Genomic DNA, 27,873 nt, shown 5'->3' with positions numbered 1-27,873 from the left:
ATTTGGGAGTTGTCATGGCTATTTCCCCCATCCCATAAAGAGTGTATTTAACAAACCACTTTCAAAGTGGCAGACTCCTCTTTTTGTTACTTTTAGGGCTATCAGACTGGAAGTGCACAGATGCAGATGTTTGCCAGATGGCTGGGCTTATTTCTCAGTGCCTCTTTGCTGTAACCTAGCATTTACCCATTTTTTTTCTGCACTCCAAATACCCTAGTGTAGCTAGTGTTTCAATATGAAAACACCCACAACATTGATGGCATTATTACAATAGGAATGTTTTGTCCAAGCAAGAATGCAAAATAGTTATGCTATTTCAGTTGCTTCGTCATGTTTAAAAAAGGTTAGTTCTGACACTGCAGTTTGCTGAATTATCCTTGTGGTTGCTGCCATTGGAAGAAAACAGGAACAATGCCTTGTCTCTTCTTCTAAATTGTGGATATTATAGTTGCACTCTCAGCTGCTGGTACCAGAACATGGGAATAGAAATCAGCCGTACAGTGGGCTGTATCAAAACTCGGCTAGTCAAGCTATTAAAACCGACAAAACACACAAAGTGTGGTTCCAAAGGAATATTGACAGATTTGCCTCCCCATATTCCCACCATTCTTGGCCCAGAAAATTGCCCCTCGTGTATTGACTGCCTCCAGGCCAGGATTTGGCTCTCTATAGGATCCAGTCTTGTAGTATGGATGATGATGTTAATCATCACAGCAAGTGGCAGCATGTGTCTGATTTCAAGAAAGCTAAGCAGGCCTTCAATCAATTGTATTTGGATGTGATTGGCTGAGACAGGCAGGCAGCATGCTTTTCTTTCACTACTTCCTATGTACAAACAAGGAAGTGGAGATATAGTAGTAGGTAGCTAGAGAAAAATAGTCTTTCTTTAGCTGATCAGAGATTTTTTTGGAGAGATTGTATACATCGAACTATTACAATAGAAGAAATAAAAACAGCACAATTAGGACCTTAACAAAGGATATCCATCTGGTTTATGTTTGCTAAATTCTTCTAAATAAATCATTTGAAAAATGGTAGCACACAAAAATTGGGATATTAAACTGTAATCATACTGACAAAAATGTACTTCTTCTGTTTGATACATGGTTAGAAAAGTGACAACAATCCAATGCTATCAGTCAAGTAAATGCCATTTAAGTGGAAAACTATACTTTTTATCATCACTTAGCCAAACATGGTTCATCTTGTGCATCACATAAGGAAATCCTAGAACTATAGACCAAACTAGGAAACTAAAAAGTATCCCAGAAGGAGAAGGCAATGGCAAATAACATATATGTTGTTACCAAGAAAACTACATGGATATACCCTTGAAATACTTAATTGAGACTAAGTGCCTACCTGCAAAATAGGATTGTTGGCTTAACCTTTCCACTCAGCTGGACACACCCACTCATGAAGCAATAATACTACCCTAAAATAGGGTCTTCAGTTCCTAACTTTTGCATGATGCATACACATAGTATTTAGAGAATCAGTTTGGACTCTAGTGGGTTAAGGCATCAGGTTAGAAAGCCAGAGTAGAAAACAGGAGTTCAAGTTCTGCCTCAGTAATGAAAGCCAACTGGGTGACTTTGGGCCAGTCATTCTCTCACTCAGCCCTTCCCACCTACAAGGATTGTTGTAGAGAAAAGAGGAGGAAGAAGGTGTGTTGGATATGTTTGCTGTCTTGAGTGGTTTGTAAAATAATAAAGGCAGGATACAAATAAATAAAAATAAGTAAATAAAATGATAGACAATATTAAAGGCTGCAGAGGTTTAGGGTGTTCCCATAGGCCATCTATAAAAGTAGCCAATATGATTTCTGTCCCATGTCTCAAGGTGAAAGCTGACTATCCTGTTTCACACAGTGTATTGTAGGGCAATGATACCTAAACTGGAGGTAATTATTTGAAGGGTTATCATCCATCTCTCACACAGAGGGACCTTGGGTAATGTATAATTAAAACATAAAAGCCTAAAAACTATATAAAAATACAGTAAGAATGGCCAGACAAAAAATAAAAAAAATAATTAAATGGTAAATAGTGGGGAAGGGCCGGCAAGTCTAATTCTATGCTTGAATCCTTTTGACATCACAGATGTGAAGGGGAAAGGGCGAAAAATTGAAATGCTCACTTGGTTTATAATTCTCACATCAATCTTCTTAAAATGATGAGAAAGCTATAGAAGAAATTACTTCTGAGTAAGCAACACCTACTTGTTACAACTTGCACCTCAGATATACAGAAAAATTCTCAAAGATGCAGTCAGTGGACAAAGCAAAAGGCAGATTTACTGTTGAGTTGCTGAAATAAATTCTACTTGTGAAATACAGTTTTAGGCAACCTGAATTTTTGTGATAGCGTCTTGAAAAGCAGTAAAACGCTACTGGAAAAATATGTGATCTACAGAAATATCAGGGGAAGAGAATTGAAGGAATAATAAAAGGAAAGGACTTGCTATATATTAAGAGGCCCATTAACATTTGAATAATTGTTACAAGATTTGAAATGCAGCACCAGGACTAGTTAGCTTTTACCCATTCACTGAAGAGGGACACGCGGAGAGATGCTAATTTGGGTTTAGGAACAAATAAAAATAAATTATTTTCCCTCAGTATTAAGTTTTATTAACCCTCCTCTTATGCATACATACAAATTATGCCAAAACAAACATGATTTACTTCCTCCTGCTCTCCCCAAGTCCTCCTGCTTGCAAAATGGTCTCGAACAAAGGTTGGTAGGTAGAACTGGCATGTACTTGTTAATGGCAAGAAAAGATGGTAGTAATTTACAATAAATTAACAAGACACTTGTAGCATAAAAATAACATCCATGTGGTTTTAAGAATGCATAGTATATTTTTACTTCTTGACATGAAGGAAGGAACAACAGCAACCTAGAGAAAGACAGAACTGGTGTATATCTCACTCACTGAGATGTATTTTGGGGTATGGGATTAGGAGTGGCAAATGTTTCAGGTCCACCTAGCTTTGGTGAGAATGATCGATTGAATATAACTGGTTTAATGATCCACTGTGCAAATTTCCACACGGATGACTTAATAGTTGAGACAAACACATGCTACCATTCCAGTTTTTAATTGAAAGGTATAATGCATGTTGGACCTGGGGAGAAAAGAAAATTGTATATGCAGGGTGTATTACATGAAACAAACCAGAATACCCTCATTTTGGAAAAAATGTTTTTTTTTGCCTTACTGTATGTAATAATCACTACAATTAGTTATACTGTATATTCATTGTGCATAGTCAAACTTATTTGTAATCTTAACTCCATTATTTCTTGGGGGGAAGGGAGATCCTTCTTATTTTGTATCTTCAACTGTTGAGGTTTTAGCACAATGAAGTCTCTGTGTTTTATACAGGATTCTCTTGTGATGAATTCTGTGGAATCTGCCAGTCAGGATAGACAGTGAGCCAGCCAAGCTCTCACTCTTTGCCTTCATTATCTCTTGACTGTCCCAGCTCTGAGTAGTATGCACAGTGAAATGTTGTGTGGTAGCCAGGGCAATTGGAATGACTCACACTGGCCAACACACAACATTGACTCGCAATATGTAGAGTGCATATATCTTCTTTGGTAGCGTTGCCTGAACTGAAGAATGGTGCTTAGAAAAGAAGCTACCAAGCATCTACCAGGAAGCTATATATCCTCCATGCATTGCTAAAGTAGAATAGGAGAAGAATATGCAAAGACTTGGATCTTCCTATTTTCCTATCTTCTGAAGCACCAGATGTTCTTCCAGCATATGATGGTGTTTGTCCTTGGGCCATAACCTAGAAGAATGTAAACTCTGGAAAAGATATGGCATTTGCAACTTTGAAATGCTAAAAACCATATTAAATAAACTGGAATGGGTAAATTTTTGTTAATCGAGAATCACAATTAACGTTTGGAAGAGAATAAAGCAGAGGTCTTCAAACTTGGCCCTTTTATGACCCATGGACTTCAACTCCCAGAATTTCTCAGCCAGGCATGCTGGCTGAGGAATTCTGGGAGTTGAAGTCCATGAGTCATAAAAGGGCCGAGTTTGAAGACCCCTGGAATAAAGGATCACAAAGTTGACTACATTATTTTGTGAGTGGGACTGAATTTGAGAAAAAAATTGGGAGAGTGTTTTTTTTAACTGTAATGTATACCTAATATTTGGCCTTACATATCTATTTCCATTCGTCACTTATTTTTAATTAACAATTATTTTTAATTTTAGAGCCTTGGTGGAGCAGTGGGCTAATGCCTCCTTAAGTAACACCAGCTGCCTGCAATTAGTGCAGGTTCGCATCCCACCAGGCTCAAGGTTGACTCAGCCTTCCATCCTTCCGAGGTAGGTAAAATGAGGACCCAGATTGTTGGGGGCAATTAAGCTGACTTTGTAATAATGCCGCTTGGGGGGTGTATGAAAGCCCTAATAAGCAGGCATATACATAGAATGAAGGCTACTGCTAAGCTTGTAAGCCGCCCTGAGTCTTCGAGAAGGGCGGGATATAAATGGAATTAAAATAAAATAAATAAAATAAAATAATGTTATAGGAGGTTCTCATGATCACATGGTTAATGGACAGAGGGGGGGGGAAGCAAGGTTGGAGACTGAATGAATCTCGTCCACATTTGCTGGATCCAGTGATAGTGTCTTAAGGAAGAGAGACAACTGTCTCTTTCAAATTTGTCATATTGTGATAATAAATTCCATACATGTGTTTGTTAATTAGCCTTGTGTGAGTATATTCATGAAATAAATTGATGTTTCTTGATTACGTTATTGTTTTTGTTTGGAATCTTGGGTTCTTGCATTATAAGTATGTTTCAGAAACAGGAGAAGCTCTGGCCCCAAAGAATTTTTTTGTTAAGTTAGATAATTTGAACACTGTTTATTTTCTAGTGACCAACATAACAAACATAAACATACAGCAGTGACTCGGAACCCCCTTTGCTGTAGTAACAGATGGTGAATAAACATCAATAAGGTGATGGAAAATAGGTACGTATTTCTCTGGAAGTGCACATGTCAAAAAGTTAGCCATAAGTCAAAGGGAATGGAATATAAAACTCCCTTTCATATCTGCTTTTTGACAAATAGCTGATCATAAGTGTAAGTCAAATTAATCTAGTACATGGCTCAATGAACTGGTGACAAGGCAGCAGGTTTCCCTGAGAAATAATTCAAAAGTCCTCTCTTTTGTTATAAGCAACATGGGTGTGGCATCATTAACCCTTGCAATGGAACAAGAAAAATGATTTAAAATCAGGGTGAAAAATTGTAACTGTGAATTTTGGAAAAGTAAAAAATAAGATTAAATTTTAGTTGAATTGTAGCTGTGTGGGCTGCTAAAACCACTGTAAACACTCATCTATTTTTATAATTGTATAATTGTAAGGCTCAGATAAATATGGCTGAATATTTGCCTGTCTTGTTGGAAAGGATGTTTTGCAACCTGTTGTTATCACTGCACACTTTTTGAGGACAATCTTCCTTAATGTTTAAATAAAGGTCACCAGTCAGACCTATTTTCTTCTCTTTTTTAATTCAGAAGAAACTTTCATAATACAAGCAAAAGCAAATGTAGATTATTTTCCCTTCAGGTAAAAAGATCTGGTTGGCACTATCATCTAGACTAATATGACCTGAAATGCTATGCATGGCTTTATAATATGCTTTGACTTGCCCCTCTGTTTGAATTAGACAATTTATGGCTGAAACGTGAGTTGGGGAAAATAGATGATATCGAAGAGGGACTTGTGTTACTATTTAAAGTATAAAATTGCATGGGCTATATTTCACACTGGTCTCTCTATGTTAATATGTTCATCATTTATGCTTGCCAGATAAAATTTACTAAGTTCTCCATCAGAAACAGGACTGTTTTCTATGGTCCATGATAATAAGACAAGCCTTCAGAATAAGAGATGTATGGTAAAAATATCCATATGCATGTTTGACATAGAATCATAGGATCGAAAGTGTCATTTGACAGCTCAGCCTCCACTCCTCAATGGAGGAATTAATTAAAGCATTTCCTCAAAATGGCTGTTTAGCCTCTCCTTGAACACATCAACCTCCATAGTTGCTGAGTCTTAGGCAAGCAAGATATATAATCCAAAAATTCCCTGGAGTTTAACATTTTAATTGCTTAGTAGAAGTTTCCCAAAATTTATGTTCAAATGTCAAAGAGAAGGACACTGAACTGACTGTATGGTAATTCTGGGAAAGGAAAGGAAAGGAAAGGAAAGGAAAGGAAAGGAAAGGAAAGGAAAGGAAAGGAAAGGAAAGGAAAGAGCTCAAACTACATTTAAATGAGGAATTTATTAAGTCACTATGTTTTTCATACAAGTGCAGAATTCTCTTACTTGGTTTTGATTTTTCTTCATTACTGTAATATAGTACTCTTTTCTTGACCCCTTTTGACAATTAGTTGTCTGATATGTTTAATCTTTTATACCTGCTGTGTTTGTAGAAAGGAGATTGTTATTGTTTTGAATTATGTCAGATAATACATGAACAGGGCTGGTTTTAGGCAAAGACTGAGTAGACACTGGTTTAGGGGACCAAAGTTTAGGGGGCATCAATGCCATCCTTCCTTATGAATCATTTTTAAAATGATCAGCAGGAGGTAGCACCTTGAGTCAATGTGGAGTTAGAGTTGATAAGTCCTTGAGCTGGTACTGTCTACCAGTCTACTCAGATCTTGCACTGATACTTTAAACATGGGCATTTTGCTTCTTACTAGAAAATTGTTCAAAACATTTTCCTTTTAGGGATATTTTGATAATTACACCATGAGCATCTTGAATGCTATACCCAATATTTTGCCTTAAAAGTTGATAGTTTTATTAGACATTAAAATAGCTCATTTAGAGATAGTGTAATAGAAGCATTTTTTTCCCTTTTTATCTTCAATCTCTATAATGATTGCTCAGCCCAAAACATTTCTTAGCCTACAGAAGAGATATGTATTACCTCCACATCTTGTCACCAAAGGGTGTTTGCAGAAACACTGATTCTATAGTTAATTACAATTGCCAGCAGCAGCCTCAGCTCCTTTTTTCCTAGCCTTAAAGTTAACCTTAGACCTATTCTTACACACCTTCTGACAACGCTAATTTATTTTCATGTCTTCCTCTCTGAATGATAAGTAGTTTGAGGGCTAAACATTTACTTTGTTTTTTTCTCATTTGTACCATGAGCTCTGAAGATGGGGATCGATCAACAAGTGATTGCTCCAAACTTAGGAATAGCAATATTTCTTGAACAATTTCTTTACTCTTACTCTTATTTATTCAGTCTTTTCCTGGATGTTGATCCCAAAATGAGCTTCCATTCTGGAACACCTGGCAGGAATGCTACATTCTAGTGAAGCAGGAATATCCCAGCCTCATGCTCAAGCTTTCTTTGTGCACACTACAGCCACTGAAGTACATACATTTAATTATTACATTTGTCTGTATTTTTTAAAGATGCTGATGATATTTCTGTAACCTACAAATATCTGTTTTAAAACCACTAGTGCCCACCTGCTGTTTACATCTAGGCATCTAGAAGAACCAATGACTGTCAAGCTTTGGATAATAAAGCCAGGAGCCTTAGTGGCACAGCAGTTAAAGTAGGCAAAACTCTGTCCACAGCCTGGCATTTGATCCTGACAGGGCTTGAGGTTGACTCTGCCTTCTATCCTTCCAAGGTTTGTTAAATGAGGAGCCAGATTTTGGGAGAGCATGCAAATAATGCTTCTACATTGTAAACTGCCCAGAGAGTACTATACAACAGAGTAATGCATGAGCCTAAATGCTATAAACCTAAATGCTAATAACTTTTTCCCCTAGAAAAGAGAAGACAATTTCCTTCTCCTGCTGGCAAGGAAAGAAAGAATCATGGCTTAGTTCCATTATCCTTTATCCAGAATCTCTATTAGTATCATGACCCTGAAAAATTACTGGTAGTTTTTAGGTTAGGCTGTATTAGATTATCTGAGTGAGTGCATGAAGGACACAATCTGTAAGTCCCATGGTGTGTATCTACGGCTCTATATGTTTGTACACACTGTTTACCTACATATGTATGCACAGTGCTTTTTTTGTATAAGAAAAAGGTGCCGGAACTCACATAAGGTTCCATCCAAAAAAGGTGCCGGAACTCCGTTCTGAGCGTTCTATGAGGAAAAAAAGCCCTGTGTATGCATATACATACCTGCATATCTAAAAGCCTGTTAGAATATCTCAGGTAACACTTTTTCTTTAGTTATTTAAACATATTCATATAGCTGTGTCTCAGAAAATGTAGAAAATATTTTAAAAAAATAAATTAAATAAAAGGCAAAATGAAACTTGGGCCTGGCAAAGGCTGTGTTCTCTGATATGCAGGGTAATGAAAAGGTCCAGATGGAAATTTGAAGGCCAAAAGACCTCTGAATGTTGGCTCAATAAGGAATACATTAGGCAAAAATAAGCAAACCAAAAAATCTGTGTAAATCTCTAAAACTGTTTTAATATGCAGAGAGAGGCTTGTGCCAGTGATATTTGGCCATCTGAAAATTTGCTTTGATTTCTGTCTATATATATACTACATGCCAACCTGTCTATGTATGTAGTATATAGAAACAGAATTCACTATTGGATTAGTTTAAAAACTGTAATGTTGTGTTTTTGATTTAATCTTGCTTCCTCATAATGACTTCCATAATATTTCTCTACTTTTTTTTCCTCACAAAACCTTATGAATGCAGTGACCATATTTTGTTTGAAAAAAAAGGATTAATTAAAGAAAAGAATCAAATCTTTCATAAAGATAAAAAATAATCTTTGTTTAAAAAGTAAAACTCAAGAGTAAAGTCAAGAAAATAATAAACAAATTTAAAGAAGATCTTTCTGAAATAATGGACTATTGTTTAAAATAAAGTTTGTTTGGTCCCTGTACCTAATTAGATATGTTGAATTAAAAGAATGACTGGCCTGAAGTCATCTTGGGAACTTCCATGGCTGAGGGTAAAGTTAAACCTAGGCTTCTAGTCCTTTGGCCTTTATAAATTACTATTAATTTATAAAGGCCAAAGCTATTATAAATAATATAGTTTTGACTTACCACTGATCTTACAATCAATGTTCAGCCCCAGATATAGTTAAACTGATCAAATTTGAAGGAATGTAATGTATTTTTGCTTCACCTGAACCAAAGTTGCGATTCTTTTGGAATTTTATGACTTACCGTACATTTTACAATTGTACGACATACACTTACAAGTATGTACTCCATACTTATCAATTAAATGCCATGCAATTCCACCACAAAGCTTTCTTTTGCAAGTCTTGCAATGTGCTCAAACATGACTATACTGGATTCAAAATGCTATCAACCTGAACTGCTTTCCCTGTAGGTCATCAAAGAAAAATTCAGCCAAAGTATGAACATGGTGATCTCTGTATGATTTCTGGAGTGTTTCCCATCCAAATATTTATTTAGTGGCACAGATGTTCATATCATCAGGCTGTGCAGCAACTCTCCTTTGCAAGTTCCTTACAGTTGTAGCCAGGAGAATAGAGTTGGATGTAATAATGCTAATTATTTGTAATATCTTATCTTGTGGTTGAGGTATGGCAAAGGAGAAGGAAAAGGCATTTGTATGCTCCATGTTAAAAAAAAGAAAGTTGGGATTCATTTTAGCCAGATACTAATTAGATTTGCCACATCATTGTGATTGTAGTCCTATTTTTAAGTTCAAGAATCAATGTTTTCCAATTTCATTACTCATATAGTGTTGCCCCATCTCACCAGTTATACGCAAATAGCTTCCATTAACTTTACTGAGACTTCTACATGATTAAGTAAAATTGGATTACATGCAAAGAGATAAATCTTGAAATGTCTAGTGCTTTGAAATAGTACCTAGCTCATTGCTGTAGATCTTTTGACTCATCATTTCAGAGTTGGGATGCACACAAACAAAACAACAACAATAGAGAGACCAAAAAGCTATGTTGAATACAATAGCCTAGTCGCAGGGGTAGGGAACCTTGGCTCTTTTATGACTTGTGGACTTCAACTCCCAAAATTCCTGAGTCAGCATGGCTGGTTTAGGAATTCTGAGTATTGAAGTCCACAAGTCATAAAAGAGCCAAGGTTCCCTACCTCTGGCCCTAGTGAGAATAATAGACCTTTAGAGGGAATTCATATCTGTGCTCTGAAACATGTACTTTTATTGGTTACATTCCCCACAGGCTTGTTAAGGAATTAGTTACATTTTATCACATAAAATGTCTTTACATTAAAAAAATGAAGTTCTGGAATTGAACTTTAAGAAATGAACTCAAATGAAAGGCAATTGAACCACTCTTTGGGGATAAAGATTTAAATGGAGAAGAATGAACAATTGATAGCCTATTAAGACCTTTAATTTTCCACTTTGAATTATTGACAACTTGTGACATTAGTCCTCTACAAATTACAGTCTATAAACAGCTTGGAAAATATGACCTTTGCATTACAATTGGTCTCCAGATGATTCTAGGCTTATTTTCAAGCAGCTGTTGTGGACTTATTTTCATGGAATTTGAATAGGTGTCAGAATGCAAGTTAGAGGGACAGTATATTCTCAAACTAAAGAAACCAGAAAACCTGATGGGTTATGGGTAATGTGACTTTTTTAAACATCCCCAATAACAAAAAGATTTAGAACAAGAGAAGTGAAAAATATTTTTCCCTACCAATTGATTAACAATCATGGAGCAAACAGAATTAATTAGCACAAGTCTGTTGATTTAGCACTTTTAGAACAAGTTGGGACAAAAGTGCATTCATAAACTGATTATGTGTGTTTGTGTAAGTCTGTGAATTTCCTTTTCAGGGAAGGCTAGGCAAAGCAGAAACCTTTGTATCTGTGAAGATGAACGGCATACAGATCAGCCTTTCTCTTTGGCTTTTCATGTTTTATTGAGATAGTTTAAGGATGATGGGTTAAATTTTATCCACAGACAATTGTGGAGAGGTTAGCTACACTGTGAATGCTCTGTTTAGCTACTGTACTTGTTTGTTGGATTTATATCCCACCTATAGGAATCAAGGCAGTGTATACAGTATTTCCTCATCCATTTTTTTCCATACAATAATTGCAAGAAGTACCTTAGGCCGGGAGAAAATGACTAGTTATAAGTCACAGGACCAAAATCTTAGAGAAAAATGCAAGGTCATAGTTTTCATCGTACAGTTTGGAAGAATAATGGTAACTTTCAGTCTCCTAACAGGTAATTTCTATATCACATATTACTTGCTGAGTATGGTCAGATTAATATTTATTTATTTATTTATTTATTTATTTATTTATTTATTTATTTATTTATTTATTTATTACATTTTTATACCGCCCTTCTCCCGAAGGACTCAGGGCGGTGTACAGGGCAATAAATAAATACAAAAACAGGATACAAAAGTTAAAAGCGAATTAAATAAATGCCCAAGGTTAAAACAATAGTTAAGATGTATTAAACCCCAACCCTAACCCATCAGACCAGGTCAGACTGCTCAAATAGATATTGATATTGATATTAACACAATATCAACTTGTTGTTTCCACACAATATCAGCTTGATGTTTATCTTATCTGCCTCAACCTGAGCAAAACAAAACAAAAGCAAGAATTGTCTATAACAATTCTACAATATATTTATTTTCTAGAAGGGTAATGTTCTGTTATAAGAACAGCCTCATAAAATGTGAAACAGTAACTATTATGACTTACAAACTTCAAAAATGTATTCCTAAAAATGTTAACTTATAAGTTTTCTTCTGTATTTATGGCTTTTTTCTGGTGCCATTCTCTTACTGAAGTTCAATTCACTACCTTTATCTCTGCTGCAATTCGCCTTGTAACCATACTGCTCAATTCAATAATTCTGTCAAGTGGTATCTTTTTCTTCTTGACAAGGAGCTAAGCAGTGATTTATTGCTCGAATGAACATTCTTTTCAAGAAAGCCATTTGTTTAAACATCAGCAAACCCTAAAACTAATTATTCATTTTATGCTAATTTTTGAAGTTTATGTGCTTTAGAATAAGACTGCCAGGTATAATATATACAAAAATATTAATTCTAGCTTGTGATTCTGAAAACTTACATTTTGTACTTAATTATTTCTTCCCCCTGCCAAAATGATTTAGTTTCTAAGAAAAGGCTTAGAAAATAACCTTTCCTTTCCTTATTACAATATTTTCTCATCTTGCTTTAGAAAATGGTTTAAAAAAACCTGAAACTTTATGTTGCTCCAAATCTGTCTACATGACAGGAGTTTATAGGAACCATTAAATTGTTGAGAAGTTATTGTGAGCCACAACCATAAATAAAACCTGCTGAAAAAAGTGTAGTAAATAAGTGTTAGTGTGTACAAATATGTGGCAGACATTGATATACAAAGCTTATTTGTCATGTAATATGGGTATTTTAGAATACTTCTTCATTTACACTTATAAACAGGTTGTTTGACATGGGCTCTTTTTCCAAGTTATAGAATTTTAGGAGAATGCAGTATATAAATACATTACCCACAAGAAAAATATAATACTATTTTTCTTCCATGACAACTTTATTTCCTAAAAACCGCATGCTTGATTTGATCTTAAATTTTATTTCTACATGATATTTCTGTTCATCCCTTTAAAAAATTACATAGTTATACAATTTATTAAAATTAATATCAATACAGCACAGTGCCATACAGTACAAAACAATACTTATTTGGCCAAGTGTGACTAGACACATAAGGAATTTGTCTCCAGTGCAGAAGCTTTCAGTGTACATATAAAGCGACAGAATAATCATAATATAAATAAGAGGGGGTTAATAAAAGGTAACAACAAGGATAATAATATTATAGCCATACTAGATAGATAAACATACATCAGGGGTGTCAAACTCAATTTCATTGAGGGCCGCATCAGCATTGCGGTTGCCCTCAGGGGGCCGGGTGGGTATGGCCAGGGTGGGCGTGGCCTACTGGGTGGGCGTGGCTAGAGTGCATATGGCCTACTGGGTGGGCGTGGCCAGCTCTACATCGTTCGCATGAAGGGTGCCTATGGGGGCCTGGGCAGGAGTGGGACAGATCTGAGGGTCTCTGGCAGAAGGAGGGTCTCTGGGTCAGGGCCAAGGCAGTGGGGGCCGTTCCCTCACTGTTTCCAGGATGGCTTCGCGGGCCACATGAAACCACTTCGCGGGCCGGATCTGGCCCCCGGGCCTTGTGTTTGACATGTCTGACATACATAGACATTAGACAGTGAGAATTAGGTGTTCAGAAGAGCAATGGCATGAGGGAAAAAGCTGTCCCTGTGTCTAGTTTTGGCATGTAGTGCCCTATAGTGGCATTCTGAGGGGAGGAGTTGAAACAGTTCATGTCCAGGATTTGAGGGGTCTGCAGATATTTTCTCAGCCCTCCATACTAGTCATCTATGGAAGACAGGCTGGTTGCAGTTGTACAGTACTAACTATTTGTTGTAGTCTATACCTGTCCTGTTTGGTTGTTGTACAAAACCAGGCAGTTATAGCAGTATAAATGACAGACTCAGTAATTCCTCTGTAAAACTCTGTCAGTAGCTCCTGGCGCAGACTGAACTTTCTGAGTTGACACAGGAAGAACATTCTTTGTTGTGCCTCTTTAATGATAGTTCTAGTGTTAGGTATCCCATTTCAAATCCTGGGAGATTATAGAACCCCCAGAATCTGAAGGGTTTTGATACTGATACTGTGCTATCGAATATAGCAAGAAATGATAGAATAGAAGGGCTGCTCCTAAAATCCACTCTCATTTCTACAGTTTTAAGTATGCTCAGCTCCAGTTTGATATGGCTGCACCACAGGACCACTTGTTCAACCTCCTGTCTATATGCAGATTCATCACTATCTCTAATGAGGCCAATGACTGTTGTATCATCTGCAAACTTCAGCACTTTAACAAAGGGATCCTTAGAGATGCCGTCATTGGTATATAGAGAGAAGAGCAGTGGAGAGAGCACACAGCTATGTCTGGGTATTAGATGTAATTTTCCCTAGAGTCACCTGTTGCTTCCTATCTGTCAAAAAACAAACAAACTGGAAAACACTATTCTATGTCCCTCAATCATGTGTTGTTGTTTTTTTCACATTTGAAAACCGGTAATTGTGTCTGCATTATGTGCATTTTGATGCTTTAATTTTGTACCCATGTGCACCCATACATGCCACCCAGAGGAAGAAAAAGGATCTGCAATTGCTTTCCTGGAATAAAAATACCTGGGAGGGGACAGATGCAGGCGAATTTGTCCAGAACACTGTAGCCTGTTGCCAAAGTCTCCTAGTCTGAGCAGGTGTTTGTAAAACTGTCTTAAGGCAGCAGGACAAGAGCAACTTAAGCATGTATAAAGATATTCCCTAGGTTCTCTAGGATGTATTCCTACATCTCATTTCAGGCACTTAGCACTTTTTAGTTTTGTTGCAAATATCTTCTGCAAAATGTCTGTCGCCAGAAATAATATATAATTGAAATAACCAAACAAGTAGTTCTATCAAAGCTGAGAATCAGTTTTTACATTTCATATTTCTGAAGGGTTCACTATGTGAGACATTATCAGGAGGCCTACTTTTTCCAATGATCTTTTCTTTTCCATTTTGTTATTTTATTCTCCTATAACCATTTTGTGTTGATTAGGATAATTTGGAAATAGGATGAGTGGGGGTGGGGGAGTTGGAAATCAAGGGGGAAAGGGCAGTGCTTTATTTCATTACAACTTTTCTTTCCATCCCGTAATGTGACATTTAGAAAAACATAATATGCATGTCTTTGTTCATTAGCATCTTCAGGTTTATCCAGCAACAATTGAAAAGGGAAAAAAAGAATGTTAAATATAAACTAACCTTTTACCATTCAAACAACACAATATGAAAACAAAAAGAAACATTAAATAAAATAGGTTTATCTAGATTTTCTGCCAACACATAAAATGAGAGCCTGCCATATGAATATTCAGTTTGTACCTACCTTGTACGAAATTTCTTCTCTCGTATTATAGTGGCGTAGATCTTATAATGATGATTCCATTGTTGTTAACAAATTTATTCCTGGATTTGTGGCAAGGATGCTCCAAATATCTACTGTCATAATTCTTTATTGTTCCCACTTCCATATATTAAACTGTTGTACAGGGTAAGTAGGATGAGCTACTGCATTACGTTTTGTGATGTCTTTGTGTTACACATCTCAGTCAGTTTGCTAATTTACCAGTTAAGTTTGAGAAAACATTCTGGAATAATTTATCAAACATAGATGGAAGATCAATTAAATCTGATCTTATCCTTAGAAAGCAGAATATCCTGATAGTCTTTTATTATCTGTACACGACAAGGGTTTCGTATGTGGACATCTATATATGGCCATTTCCTTCCAAGACAAAAATCAGATAAAAGGCATGATGTGTTTCAGGGAAGTCATGAAGACAATAATATCCCATGGTGCATTCTTAGATAAAGCAGCAGAATTCATACTACTACCTGATCATTTATAATGAAGCAAATGCCCTTAAAGCTGGTCTCAAAGAGGTGTGAAAAGAATGTGGTATTCTTATGGACTATTGCAATACTCTCCTTGATCAACATACCTGACTAGTATAGTATATCTAACTAATACACTAAACAGGCTGCCTGCCATTTGTGACCATGTCTACTTACCACACACTAATATAAAGTCCTTGATCCATCATAAGATATAATATTTATTTTTTTTAAAATCAAGACCAACTTGATATCCAACAGTAATATCAAGGCATTAATAACTTTACTTGGTGTTCCTGACTGTCCTGATAGATAAAAGATGCAGAGATACGAAACATTATAACTGAATGAACTTCACTTCTTTTTAACAGAACAACCTCTCCCATGCCACTGTTCTACTGGGAAGAAAGTAAAGACTACTTATTGAGAACCTGCTCTAAAGTCAGAAAATGTAGCACAAGCTAGAAAGGGAAACAAACAGCAAATATAAATAATTCAGCCAAATGCAACAGCACCAATGAATAAAATTAACATAATAAAGAGGGAAGCATCTTGTCTCACCTCTCATCAATTAATTATAGTTAGTAAAACCATAATCCAGAAGAATGGTTATTTTATTATACTGCTACAGGTAGAAGTAAACAATAATTCTCTCTCTGTCTCTGTCTCTCTCTCTCTGTCACACACACACACACACACACACACACAAACACACAAACACACACAGAGAGAGAGAGAGAAGATTTTTTTCAAATTTTTTGACAAGACTCTCATCCAAGTTATTTTTCCCACTATTTTTCACCTGGTAAATAGAGAAAACTGCCATCTTTTCAGCTTTTATAATTGTTTATGTCCACAGAATCATAACATTCATACATACAAAAACCAAAGAAAAAGAAAATTTGCCCATATTGTTTATTGTTTCTCAAAGGGGCATTTCAAAGGCCCAAACTCCTTTGGCAGCTCCTACTCTGAAGTTAGTCCATTGTCTGCTTCTGGTGTGAAATGATATGTTTCTAGGATCTGGTGATGTCAATCTGTAGTGGGAGAATCTTCCAGGCCTAAATAGCTGCTGCTAGTTATGGAATATCCATTTTCCTTGTTGTCAAGTTGAAATCATATTCCCTATTTTGCCTATCTTCTAAAATTGTCATCAATCACATCTCATCAATCATGATTGACCTGCTTTAAGAAATGGTCCTTTGGTATTGGTTTTAATTTAGCCAAATCAGTGTCGTAATAGTATTCATTTTTGTTACTTCTTATATCGTGAATTCAGTTTTGGAGGTGGATTTGTCTGTAATTCAATGTCTGGGTTGTATGGGATGACTAAATAATAACAAATGAGGCTTGTGTGGAGGTATGGGTGTGTTGAACCAATCAAGCAGTAGATTGAGCACTGCAAAATTAAACGGCTGATAAAAACGAAGAATCTTAAATATTCTGTTTTCTATTTTCTAAGCTCTGGACTACTAAAATCTGATGATATGCTTTTATTTTAATTTCACTATTTTAAAAACAATCTGAACTTGTGTAAGGTGTCTGATGGCATTCCCCCAGTGGCTGTATATGTCTGGCAGAAACATGTGCCAATTAAGGGTTGGAAAGTGCTAAATTTCATCACTGCCCTCCTAGGAAAGCTTATCAGTGGCAGCAGGATGGCTGCTTGTTGAAGATACCAAATTATGTTGCTGTTCTGCTCCCTGAATAGGCCTATAAATTCCTCCCTATGAAAATGGTGAAAGGAGGGGCATTGGAACATAAAGCATTTCTTGATACAAGATGGCAATAAACTAAATAATGGAGCCATGCTAGTAGTATACCAGATCACATATCCATCTGTTGTAGAAATTAAGGAGATGGTCAGCAACTGAACCTATTAACCTGTACAGGAAAACCCCTCAACAATTACATTAATTAATGTTTTGTAATGAAATAACCAGAGATATGCAAATTCTGCTGAATTAATGACTTTACATGGAGCAGGAAGCGATTGCCTGCAGATTATTAGCAGGTGGTATTTACATTTCTTTTTAAAATTTTGTAAAGGTGGTAGACTGAATAATACATTTTAGTAGACTTTTCAATCCCAAGGTTTTCCTGAGAGCTCTTTAGGAATTTCCTGACTTCTTGATGGTTGATTCAACCAGAGCCCTAGTTGGAATAAGGAAGTACCCTAGGAAAATGATGTATTTTATTGTCCTCCTGACCAAGTCAGTAGTCAGCCATTAGTTGGGAATGTTCTAGCTATAAATCTCTTGAATTTAGATAAAAATAGATTATAAGGGTTACATCCTTTACAGCTGCTGAGCACTGGCATATGAATTTATTATTCCAGGCACTCCAATCATATTTTTTTTTACTAAAAACACTGAAATTTAACATTGCTGTCAAATCCAGAAAGAATTGACAATCTTTCCCTGGTTCTTGTGGAAGGATGCTGAAATCTCCTGAGATTATCAATATGATATGCTAAAACTTAATGAGACTTCCTTCCTTCCTTCCTTCCTTCCTTCCTTCCTTCCTTCCTTCCTTCCTTCCTTCCTTCCTTCCTCTTCTTTCTTTCTTTCTTTCTTTCTTTCTTTCTTTCTTTCTTTCTTTCTTTCTTTCTTTCTTTCTTTCTTTCTTTCTTTCTTTCTTTCTTTCTCCTAGCAATGTTATGGATGCACGCTGTGAGGCCAGTCTGTGGACTTAGAATATCTCCATGTCTATGATTGCATAGTATTAATTCATTTATAATTTGTTCAGTACCATTGTATTATAAAATACTTGTTAAAGATAAAATGTATTTTAAAACTTTTCAATATAAAGTACTTGATTCTAGGAATGGTTAATTGCCAGAATTAATAATTTTTGCCCATTAATTTTTAAAGAAGACTCTAAGACTCTTAGTTCTTAGAGCTACTCGACCTAGGCTACAAAAATCCAGATAAAAAATCAAGTAGAACCATGAAACATAGAAAACTGTCTTTGTTAGCATCTTATGATCATCTATATTATTTTCAGTCTGGATCCATTAACCCTAATAGCACTGCCTTAAGAGTCTCCATGCTGGTTTATACTAATACCATTTCAATTTATCCAATGGGTACATCAAGCTTTCTGTCTGTCTGTCTGTCTGTCTGTCTGTCTATCTATCTATGGACCTTTGGTCATTCGGGTTTTTTTCCTGCGTAGAAATGAAGGTGTAGGCGCAACGTTTCGACGGAATCCCATCCGTCATCATCAGGCTGGTGGCTTCTGCTTCCTTCTTCTGGGAAGCCGAACAAAAGCAGCACAACTCACCAGCTCAGGTCTAAGGCTGGCAGCTGAGACCAGCCCATCCACTCAAAACACACCCCCACTCAATCAGAACACACCCACCATTCAAAACACACTCCCACCCAATCAGAACACACTTAATCCCCCACCCAATCAGAGCACACCTCCACCCACAGAACACACCCCCTCTGGCAGTTTAAAAAAGAGGAACAAACAGCCACTACCACATGCTTCTCCCAGAAGAAGGAAGCAGAAGCCACCAGCCTGATGATGACGGATGGGATTCCGTCGAAACGTTGCGCCTACACCTTCATTTCTATGCGGGAAAAAACCCGAATGACCAAAGGTCCACATACAGACACCCGCGAAAACCTCAGAAAACAACTATCTATCTATCTATCTATCTATCTATCTATCTATCTATCTATCCATCTATCTATCTATCTATCTTTTATCATCTATCTCTCTATCTAGAACTATCACGTGCAAAGAAAATGCTGATTATTATGAATACAGTACCCATGGCAGTTAAGCAAATGCTTAAGCAATTCATTTAATTATGTTAAGCACTCATTAACAGCAGCCTTAACTTTCCCCTGGGCTGTATCAGTGGTATGAGATTCTAATTGTTAGAGACTAACCAAGATTTCCTTCTTGTGTCTATAGGTGATTTTAATTCTGACAAAGTTGTATGACTACAACCTGGGGAGTATCACAGAGAGCTCACTGTGGAGGTATGTAGATAAGCTGAACTAATTATTACTATTTTCCTTCAAAAAAAGACTTTCATTAAACTTAATTGAATTTTTTAATATGCTGAAATATTTGTACAATACTCTATATGGTCATTTGGGGCTGTTCTAATTCTTTAGAATCAGAGATGTCAACATAGGCACATTCTTTCCACCTAACTGCTTTCCCCAATGTATCTGTTAAAATCTAGAGTGCACTTTAACCTTGTTGAAGCCCTGCTGAAAGGAAATTAATTCTGATTTTTTAAAAAAAAATCACAAGGTTTCTGTGTCAGAATATTTTTTAAAAATTATACAAATTCCAACCCTAGTTTGCAATTATTCTTCCTTGAGTGGTGACAGCATTTCCCCTGTTTTTTGGAGAGTTTTTTTGTTTGTTTTAAGCCTATGTCAATTGTTGTTTCAAAAAGCTCTAATCCCATGTTAAAAACAGAGCTAGCATTCTTTGAGTGCTAATCCCTCTGTATTTTAGTGGAATGAGTATAATTGATAAATGCAGTACTTTATAAAGTACCTGTCAGGCATACTGAGAGAAAGTGTCTCTATAGGATTCAATGACCGATCTTGCAGCCAAAGCCAAACAAGGCCATGAAATAGTCCTCATTTAAGGACCACAGTTAGGACCAGCAACTTTGTCACTAAGTGACATGATCTTTAAGCAAGACGTTACATGATTGCAAGTTGTGATTTTATTGCTGGCATCTCCATTGATCTTTCTTTGGAAGCCAAGTGTGAAGCAATGCAAATGGCAAGCACATGAGTGTGGGATGCTGCAATGGTCATAAATGCCTGCTAATTTCCAAGCACCTGAATCTCAACCATGTGACTCTGACTGACAGTCATAAGTGTGATGACCAATCATAAAATTATTTTTTTCAATGCCATTGTAACTTTGGTTGCTAAACAGGGCAGCCATTAAGGAAGGACTACATGTAATGTCTAGCAATTCAAAGGAGAGGGTATCCCCACAGCAGTTTATATGCTCTAGTCATAACCTTATGTCCAACCATATTGTTCAGGAAGCAGACTAGATTGTATTATGGTAAAAATGATTAGACGAAGGAGGTAGCACTGTTTTTACTGCTAAGCTTGTAAGCCGCCCTGAGTCTTCAGAGAAGGGGGGGGGATATAAATGGAATAAAAATAAAAAAATAAAAGATGAAGAGCTAAAGATAACTTTAATCTGCTTTGGCTATGGAGAGATACATTATCATGAAAATAAGTCATTTAAAAATAGTTAGCAAGGCACATTTGTGCTTTGGTGAGAGAGAGCATGAGAATGATCCCTTGGCATATGTGTGTATGTATTTCAGAAGTGATATTTTCTCCTTTTTATGGCAATGAACCCAGTATCAGACCAAGCAATATCTTAACTATATAGGGTTTTTATAGCCAGAATAAGGTTGGAGGATTAGCTCCTTTTTGGGATGGATAGATGGATGCTCTGCTAGAACTATGCTGTCACAACAGTGGTTAGATTCTATTCAAGGAATCATTGGGCTTTGGATCCATTATATCCAAAGTCATTTGATGGATATCCTGTTAATACTTCAGACAATGCTTTTTAACTTGGTCCAGCTTTCTGCATACAACACAAAGTCACTAACGATGACCACTTCCCACCTCAGATTGGCAGAAATAAATTGATAGTGATAGATAATAATGATGGTTTTGAAATAGGCCGCAATAAGAATGGCCTTAACCCATTCTGTTCTGATCTCTATATATTCTATACTCTATAGTAGGGAACTTCCAGAGTTTTTTTAAAAGGGGTCTCAGGAGCCGATAGTAGCCTATTATGACCAAAATCATAGAAAAATATGGTCTTCAACTGATAAAGTGAATAATGCAAATACCAGGATGTTTCCATAGATAGATAATTTTGTAAAAGAGTGCAAAGGCTTGTTCAAGGTATAATAGAGAAAGGCTTAATTTATCTTTTTGAAACTCTGCCTATCAGACCAGTTGCAATGAGATATAATAAGTTGTTGTCCTGACAGATACTTTCTGCCCTAATATTCCCATATTCCATTACGTATTTCTAGTAGGTGTAGTGCTATTTTCTTTCTGTGAGATATTAAGACAGGTTTTGAAAGATGTTTGACAAGATGGCACTGGATGCTGTTCCCTTTAGCCATGTAACTTTATGTAGTTCTTGGTATTTCTACACTAACAATATCAGAAACTATTACAAATAAAATGAAAGGAATAATAGTTTATTGCTTTGATGGTTTGAACCCTTTCAGGTCTACTGTCAATCAAAAGAAATATTAATCCTAAAAGTTTTGATCTTGTTGAAAAAAATATGTTCTATTTCCAAAGGCCGAAGAGAGCAGGGGGTAGCACCTTTGGCCTTTCCCAGATAATGATTTAGAATCCTTATGACAACATACGTTAAAAATAAAGCAGCATCTTAATACACTTGTTCAACTTTCATGAAAAATTTGCAAATAGACTATTTTAAATCACAAGTGTTGTAGCATATATTTTCTGTATTTTACTGTGAGTCTGGTACCATTCATAATATTTTGAAAGTTCCCAGGTTGGATGAAGAAACTTTTAACATGACTGATTGGAGTGGGATTATTTTCTGAAAGATTCTCTTACATGACTTTGAAAGGTATATGATATAGTGGATGACCAGTTGGAAAGGCACCAGGTTGAATAACCTGCTCAGTGCAAGAATCCAAACTGAAGCATCCAGATGGTTGCTTAAGCTACCCTTGAAACATTCATTGAAAAAGAATTCACAACCTCCCTGAATAATTGTCACATTTCTTTTGGTGTTGAGAGATTTTGTTCTTGTCTGTCAGAATCTGCCTTCCTATAATTTAAATCCATTAGTGTGTCTTCTACTATTTGGAACAAAGGAGAGAACAGATCTTGTCCATGTATTAGATGGCTATTTTTATTTTAAGCTTTTGAATCATTTTTTAACCCTTGCCTGCCCAGCAGATTTCTTGATAAGGTGTTTTTTTTAGAAGTGCTTTGCCATTGCCTGTTTCCTAGACTTTGATGGTGTGATTGGGCTAAGATCACCCATCTGGCTTCATGCCTGAAATGAGAGTGGAACTTGTCTCCAGATTTCTAGACTGATGCCTTAACCACTATATCATATTGGCTCTTTATTGGACATACATTCAGGGATATAAATATATATAAATCATGTCCTTCCTTAGTCAGAGTCTTTCCTTTGTGAACTGTCCTTTCCATTTGCTGATCTGTGTATTTTCTCTTTATTTTAAGGAAAAGCATGGTGGCTCAGCAGTTTAACAATGCTGGAGATGGTCTCTGCTCCAGTGGTTTGAGTCCTAATACTGCATGGCACCTTGCGGTGCCCGTGTATGAGATGCCTCCAGGGAAGGGATGGGGCCTTGGGTGACACTGCTGGAAGAGCTGCTCATCTGGGGTGAAGCCAGCTTGTCCTCCCGTGGCACACCTAGGGAAGTGCATGAGCATGTCCTATAACAGAGATGGTAAATTGGCAGCCACACTACTACTCTGCAGTACTACTCTTGGTTAATGTAAGAATGCCATATGCTAACAACAACAACAACAACAACAATGTATTTGAATCATTGATAGATGTGCTTTTAATGCCACTTTTTAAACAAACAAACCTCCTCTTACCTTGCATTCCTATTCCCATTACCTTCTTTTGCCATGGAATCCAACTTATGATTGTTCTGATTGTTATTTTAAAAATCCAAATTATATATTTGATTAGACTCAGTTTCAGTTTCTCTTAAAAACAAGAGTTCCAAAATTATATGATGTTCTGGCTATTTGCATTTTCCCAATAAAGTCTTGCCTATTGATTAGTATCAAATGAAGGATAATCCCTGATTGTTTTGTACATTTGTCCATGTGAGACCATTTAGAAAGGTCCATACTTGGCAAAGTTAGTTTGTAAACATAGGCTAAAGTGATGTAAATCTCCCAACACCACAATTTCATGCTTTTGAATATTTGCAATTTACTTTGGAAGTCATCATGCACAATTTCTTTTTGATCTGGAGGGTAGACTGTAGGCTGCAACAACACTATTGCTTTTATTTGTTCTTCTCTTTATGTTAATTCAGGTGCTCTCTAGTGTATTGTCAAGTTTATTCATTTCTGAACAGTTTTTTTTTAAAAAAAAATACAGAGTAAATCCCATTGCTCTTGCTCCTGTTCATTTTGAATCACTCAATTACTATATTCCAGTAATGGAAATAATCTAATCAAGCCTCTGTTACATATATTAAATCATATTTAATCAACACAAATAGAGTTCCAAGTAATGTAAAGTAGTAGTTTTGTTACATACTGTATAGATTCAGGGTAGGGTAGAGAGAATGATCAAGTAATAGGAAACCCGAAGTATGAGCAATGAGCAATTTGACAGTGGAACAAATTACCCAATTAATCTCACCTTCATTTGTCTCTTTCAAGGAAACTTTCATTCCTCCAAAAAACAAGAATCTAAGATCTAAATCAGGGGTGTGAAACTGCCGGCCCATGGGCCGGATGCATCATACCAAAACTCTGCCCATCCCATTGCTGGCAATGGCAAAAAAGTCGCAATAAGTCACAACATGTCATGTGACCTTGCAAGTTTGACTTCCCTGATCTAAATGGTTTACACTACTCTGTTTTTTTTAAAAAATGTTTTTGTAGGAGGTTTAGCTGATTGAAAGGGATGCGGTGGCTCAGTGGGTTAAGACGCTGAGCTTGTCAATCAGAAGGTCGGCGGTTTGGCAGGTCAAATCCCGAGTGCCGTGTAACAGGGTGAGCGCCTGTTATTCGTCCCAGCTTCTGCCAACCTAGCATTTCAAAAGCACGTAAAAATGCAAGTAGGAAAATAGGGACCACTGCGGTGGGAAGGTAACAGTGTTCCGTGCGCCTTTGGCATCTAGTCATGCCGGCCACATGACCACAGAGACGTCCTCAGACAAGCACTGGCTCTTTGGCTTTGAAACGGAGATGAGCACCGGCCCCTAGAGTCGGAAATGACTAGCACGCATGTGCGGGGGAACCTTTACCTTTACCTTTACTAGCTGATTGAACATGGAAGTTGGGTACATTATCCTTATTTATGGGATTGGATATTTCTTTTTTTAAAAAAGTATCAGGTTTCCGTTTTTCAAAGGACCACCAGATTATGATGTGTCTTTTAATGTTATGTTGTATATCATTTTTCTTACTTTAAAGTCAGCAGATATATCCTCCATAAAATCAACATTCTCCCATATTCTTTTCCTGCTTCTATAAAATGGAATTTAATGAGATCATAGCCACTGATTAATCAATTTATTGGACAAAGTCCATGAAACAAGCATGAAAATCAATTGATTTTTTTTTGAAGTTCTCCTTCTGACTGCTGTAAATAGATTTGAGTGCTAGATATTCAAATGTGAATATTTGGCAGTTATCTTTGTCATTCACAATGAATTGAAATAGAAATTTAAATAGTATTATCTATTTATCAGCCATGAGTTTGAAGATAAGCGATTGTGCATGAGCACTGAACAATTGTCTCTGAAGATGCTCTGATAATATTTAGTATAAGGCTTCAAGGCAAAAGTACCTGTTTCATATAACTCAGTAAGATTTTTCCCCCTCAGTTGATAGTATTACTTGTTTTGCAGCAAATCACTCTATTGAAAAATAACTTTTTCATACCCCAAGGTTTACTTACTTTATAGTAACTTTTGGTATTATCTATTAAGCAATTTTTTTTAAAAAAAATGAATCATAAAACATTTTCAGTATTCCAAACTTTACACTTTAACTTATGTGTTCCTCTTGCTGTGTGCCCAATATATACCACTAGTGTGATGAATGAAAAATATCAAGAAAGCTATGAAATCATAATCTGGATACTTCTAAATAATACACTGCCATCTCTGTAGCTAAATGTTTGTTTCACAATCTTGAGATGATCAAAGCTATAGCCACTGGGATAATGCAAGCAATATTCTAGTCTTAGGTACAACAGTCCAAGAGAAGATTTCAGTCTCATACACACTTGGCAAATAATAGATTATAAGTTTAGGCTATTAAACTTACTGGAGAAGATAAAATGGCAAAAGGTCATAAGCCCTACAAAAAGCTTGGTCTCACTGCCCTTGCACAATGATTTTACTGTGTGTACCGTCCTACTTTTAGGGGAACATGGAAGCCATAACACAAAACATTGCCTCTGGGGACAATATAACATTTTGCATTCCTAGGGATATATAACATTCACATTCTGGATAGGCACATTGGATGGGATATACCGAAGATCTTTCTGAACCACCTTGAGCACATTTTAAGGATCAAACTATTGATCCTTGGCTAACTAAGTATGACTTGGTCCTATTATTCTGTTTTTTCTTTACTGATCTCATTCTTAACAAAATAATTTGAGAAAATATTCAATTAGTGCAGGTTCGCATCCCACCAGGCTCAAGGTTGACTCAGCCTTCCATCCTTCCGAGGTAGGTAAAATGAGGACCCAGATTGTTGGGGGCAATTAAGCTGACTTTGTAATAATGCCGCTTGGGGGTGTGTGTGTGAAAGCCCTAATAAGCAGGCATATACATAGAATGAAGGCTACTGCTAAGCTTGTAAGTCACCCTGAGTCTTCGGAGAAGGGCGGGATATAAATGGAATTAAAATAAAATAAATAAATAAAATAAAATTTTTTATTCCCATTCCTTCTGGATTGTTTCTTCACTTTCTGCACTACTATGATCTTCTTTCCTAATTTTCAAGTTTTTAATATAAACAAATCATCTTGCAATCTTGTGTATATGCAGTGCTTTTTTGTAAAAGAAAAAGGTGCCAGAACTCACACGTCATACAACCTGCCTTGCCTACCCTAGAAGGTTCCATCCAAAAAAGGTGACGGAACTCCATTCTGGGCGTTCTATGACAAAAAACGCCCTGTGTATATGTATAATGATAGATGGATAGATAGACAGACAGAGAGACAGATTGACAGATAATCGGTAATGTACAGGTAGTCCTCAGCTTACAACCATAATGGTGTTTGCCCATCACAGTCATAAGTCATGATGCTTGTAAAAATAACTCAGTCACATGACTGAACCAATTTTATGATATTTTTTGCAGTAGTCATTAAGTGAACATAGCAGTCCTTAAGCAAACACAGTGGTTATTAAACAAACTAATGGTTTGTTATAGGTGCAATTTTGCCAAAGTAAATGCCAAATTTTTGCAGAACCATAATAACCATATGACCATATGACCAAGGGACCCAGAGAGGAAACTGGCGGCACATCCATTACATAATGTGGCTGAAATAACAATAGAAGTTAAATTCATTTTACTTAATTCCCAATTATTAGGCAATCACCCATTAACTGCTACGAGCTCTAAACCTCAGAGTCTTCCTGGCTACTCTTGTGCCTCTCACATTGATTTGGAACTCTTGTAAGCCAAACTTGGTGAACTTGGTGGGGAAACCTGCTTCCAAATGTAGTCCTTGACTTACAACCACAATTGAATCCAAAATTTCTGTTGCTAAGTGAGACAGTTTGCTGATTTTTTACCTATTTTACAACCTTTCTTGCCACAATTGTTCAATGAATCATTGCAGTTGTTAAGATAGTAACATCTTTGCTAAGTGAATCTGGCTTCCCAGTTGACTGCTTGTCTGAAGGTTGCTTTTATGACATACAACCATCATAAATATGTGTCAGTTGCCAAGTATCTGAATTTGGATCACGTGACTATGGCTGTGTTACAGTGCCATTGTAACTTCAGTAACTAAATGAACTGTTGTATGTCTAGGACTACCTACATATTGCAAGTGTGTGTGTTTAGAAGCATTGTGTCATGGTTCCGATAGATGAGACCAACTAAAACAGAACTCTGAGGCTTGAGGTTTCCTTTAAGAACATGTTTATCAGCACTGTCAAAAGTGAAACCAAGACTAAAGTACCCTCCAAAAAGTTACAGTATACAGAGTTTAACTTCTCACCCCATTACTATGCAATCAACTACATTTCCCAATAGATTAGTTTGGTGGGCTTTCTAACAGAAAGCTCAGCCTCCCAGTCTAACAAACAGAAATGACCTTAATTCCCATGGGGCAGAGAATTGTTTAAGCTAGCAGAAAAATTCCACCAGCCCTCTCCCATTCTGGTGGCAACCAAAGACGAGTCAAATAGCTTCATTTAGGTTCATTGCAGAATTGACACATTGTTTAGTAAAGAGGACAAAACCATTTCTTCCCATATTTTCTCACACCTTCCTTGGTGTGAGAAAGGACAATTACCTGGGATTTCCCAGCAGTAGTCATGGCCTGAGGTAACTGACTTTCTGCCAACAGGGCATCAGTGCTGAG

The 27,873-nt window shown here is 36.6% G+C and overlaps 1 protein-coding gene across 1 annotated transcript in view; it reads left to right on the top strand.

Moving 5' to 3' along the window:
- LOC310641653 (VPS10 domain-containing receptor SorCS1-like) overlaps positions 1-27,873 on the top strand; it is a gene marked incomplete at its 3' end in the record, with an annotated part of 432,565 nt that overhangs the window by 125,407 nt on the left and 279,285 nt on the right. The window contains 1 exon segment of the mRNA XM_083364890.1: positions 19,450-19,517. Coding sequence (XP_083221016.1) covers positions 19,450-19,517 — 68 coding nt within the window.

Source organism: Vipera ursinii (genome assembly GCF_947247035.1).
Source record: "Vipera ursinii genome assembly, chromosome: 5".
NCBI classification, from domain to species: Eukaryota; Metazoa; Chordata; class Lepidosauria; order Squamata; family Viperidae; genus Vipera; species Vipera ursinii.
Note: the sequence above shows the minus strand (reverse complement) of the source record. Positions and strands in the feature narration are given on the sequence as shown.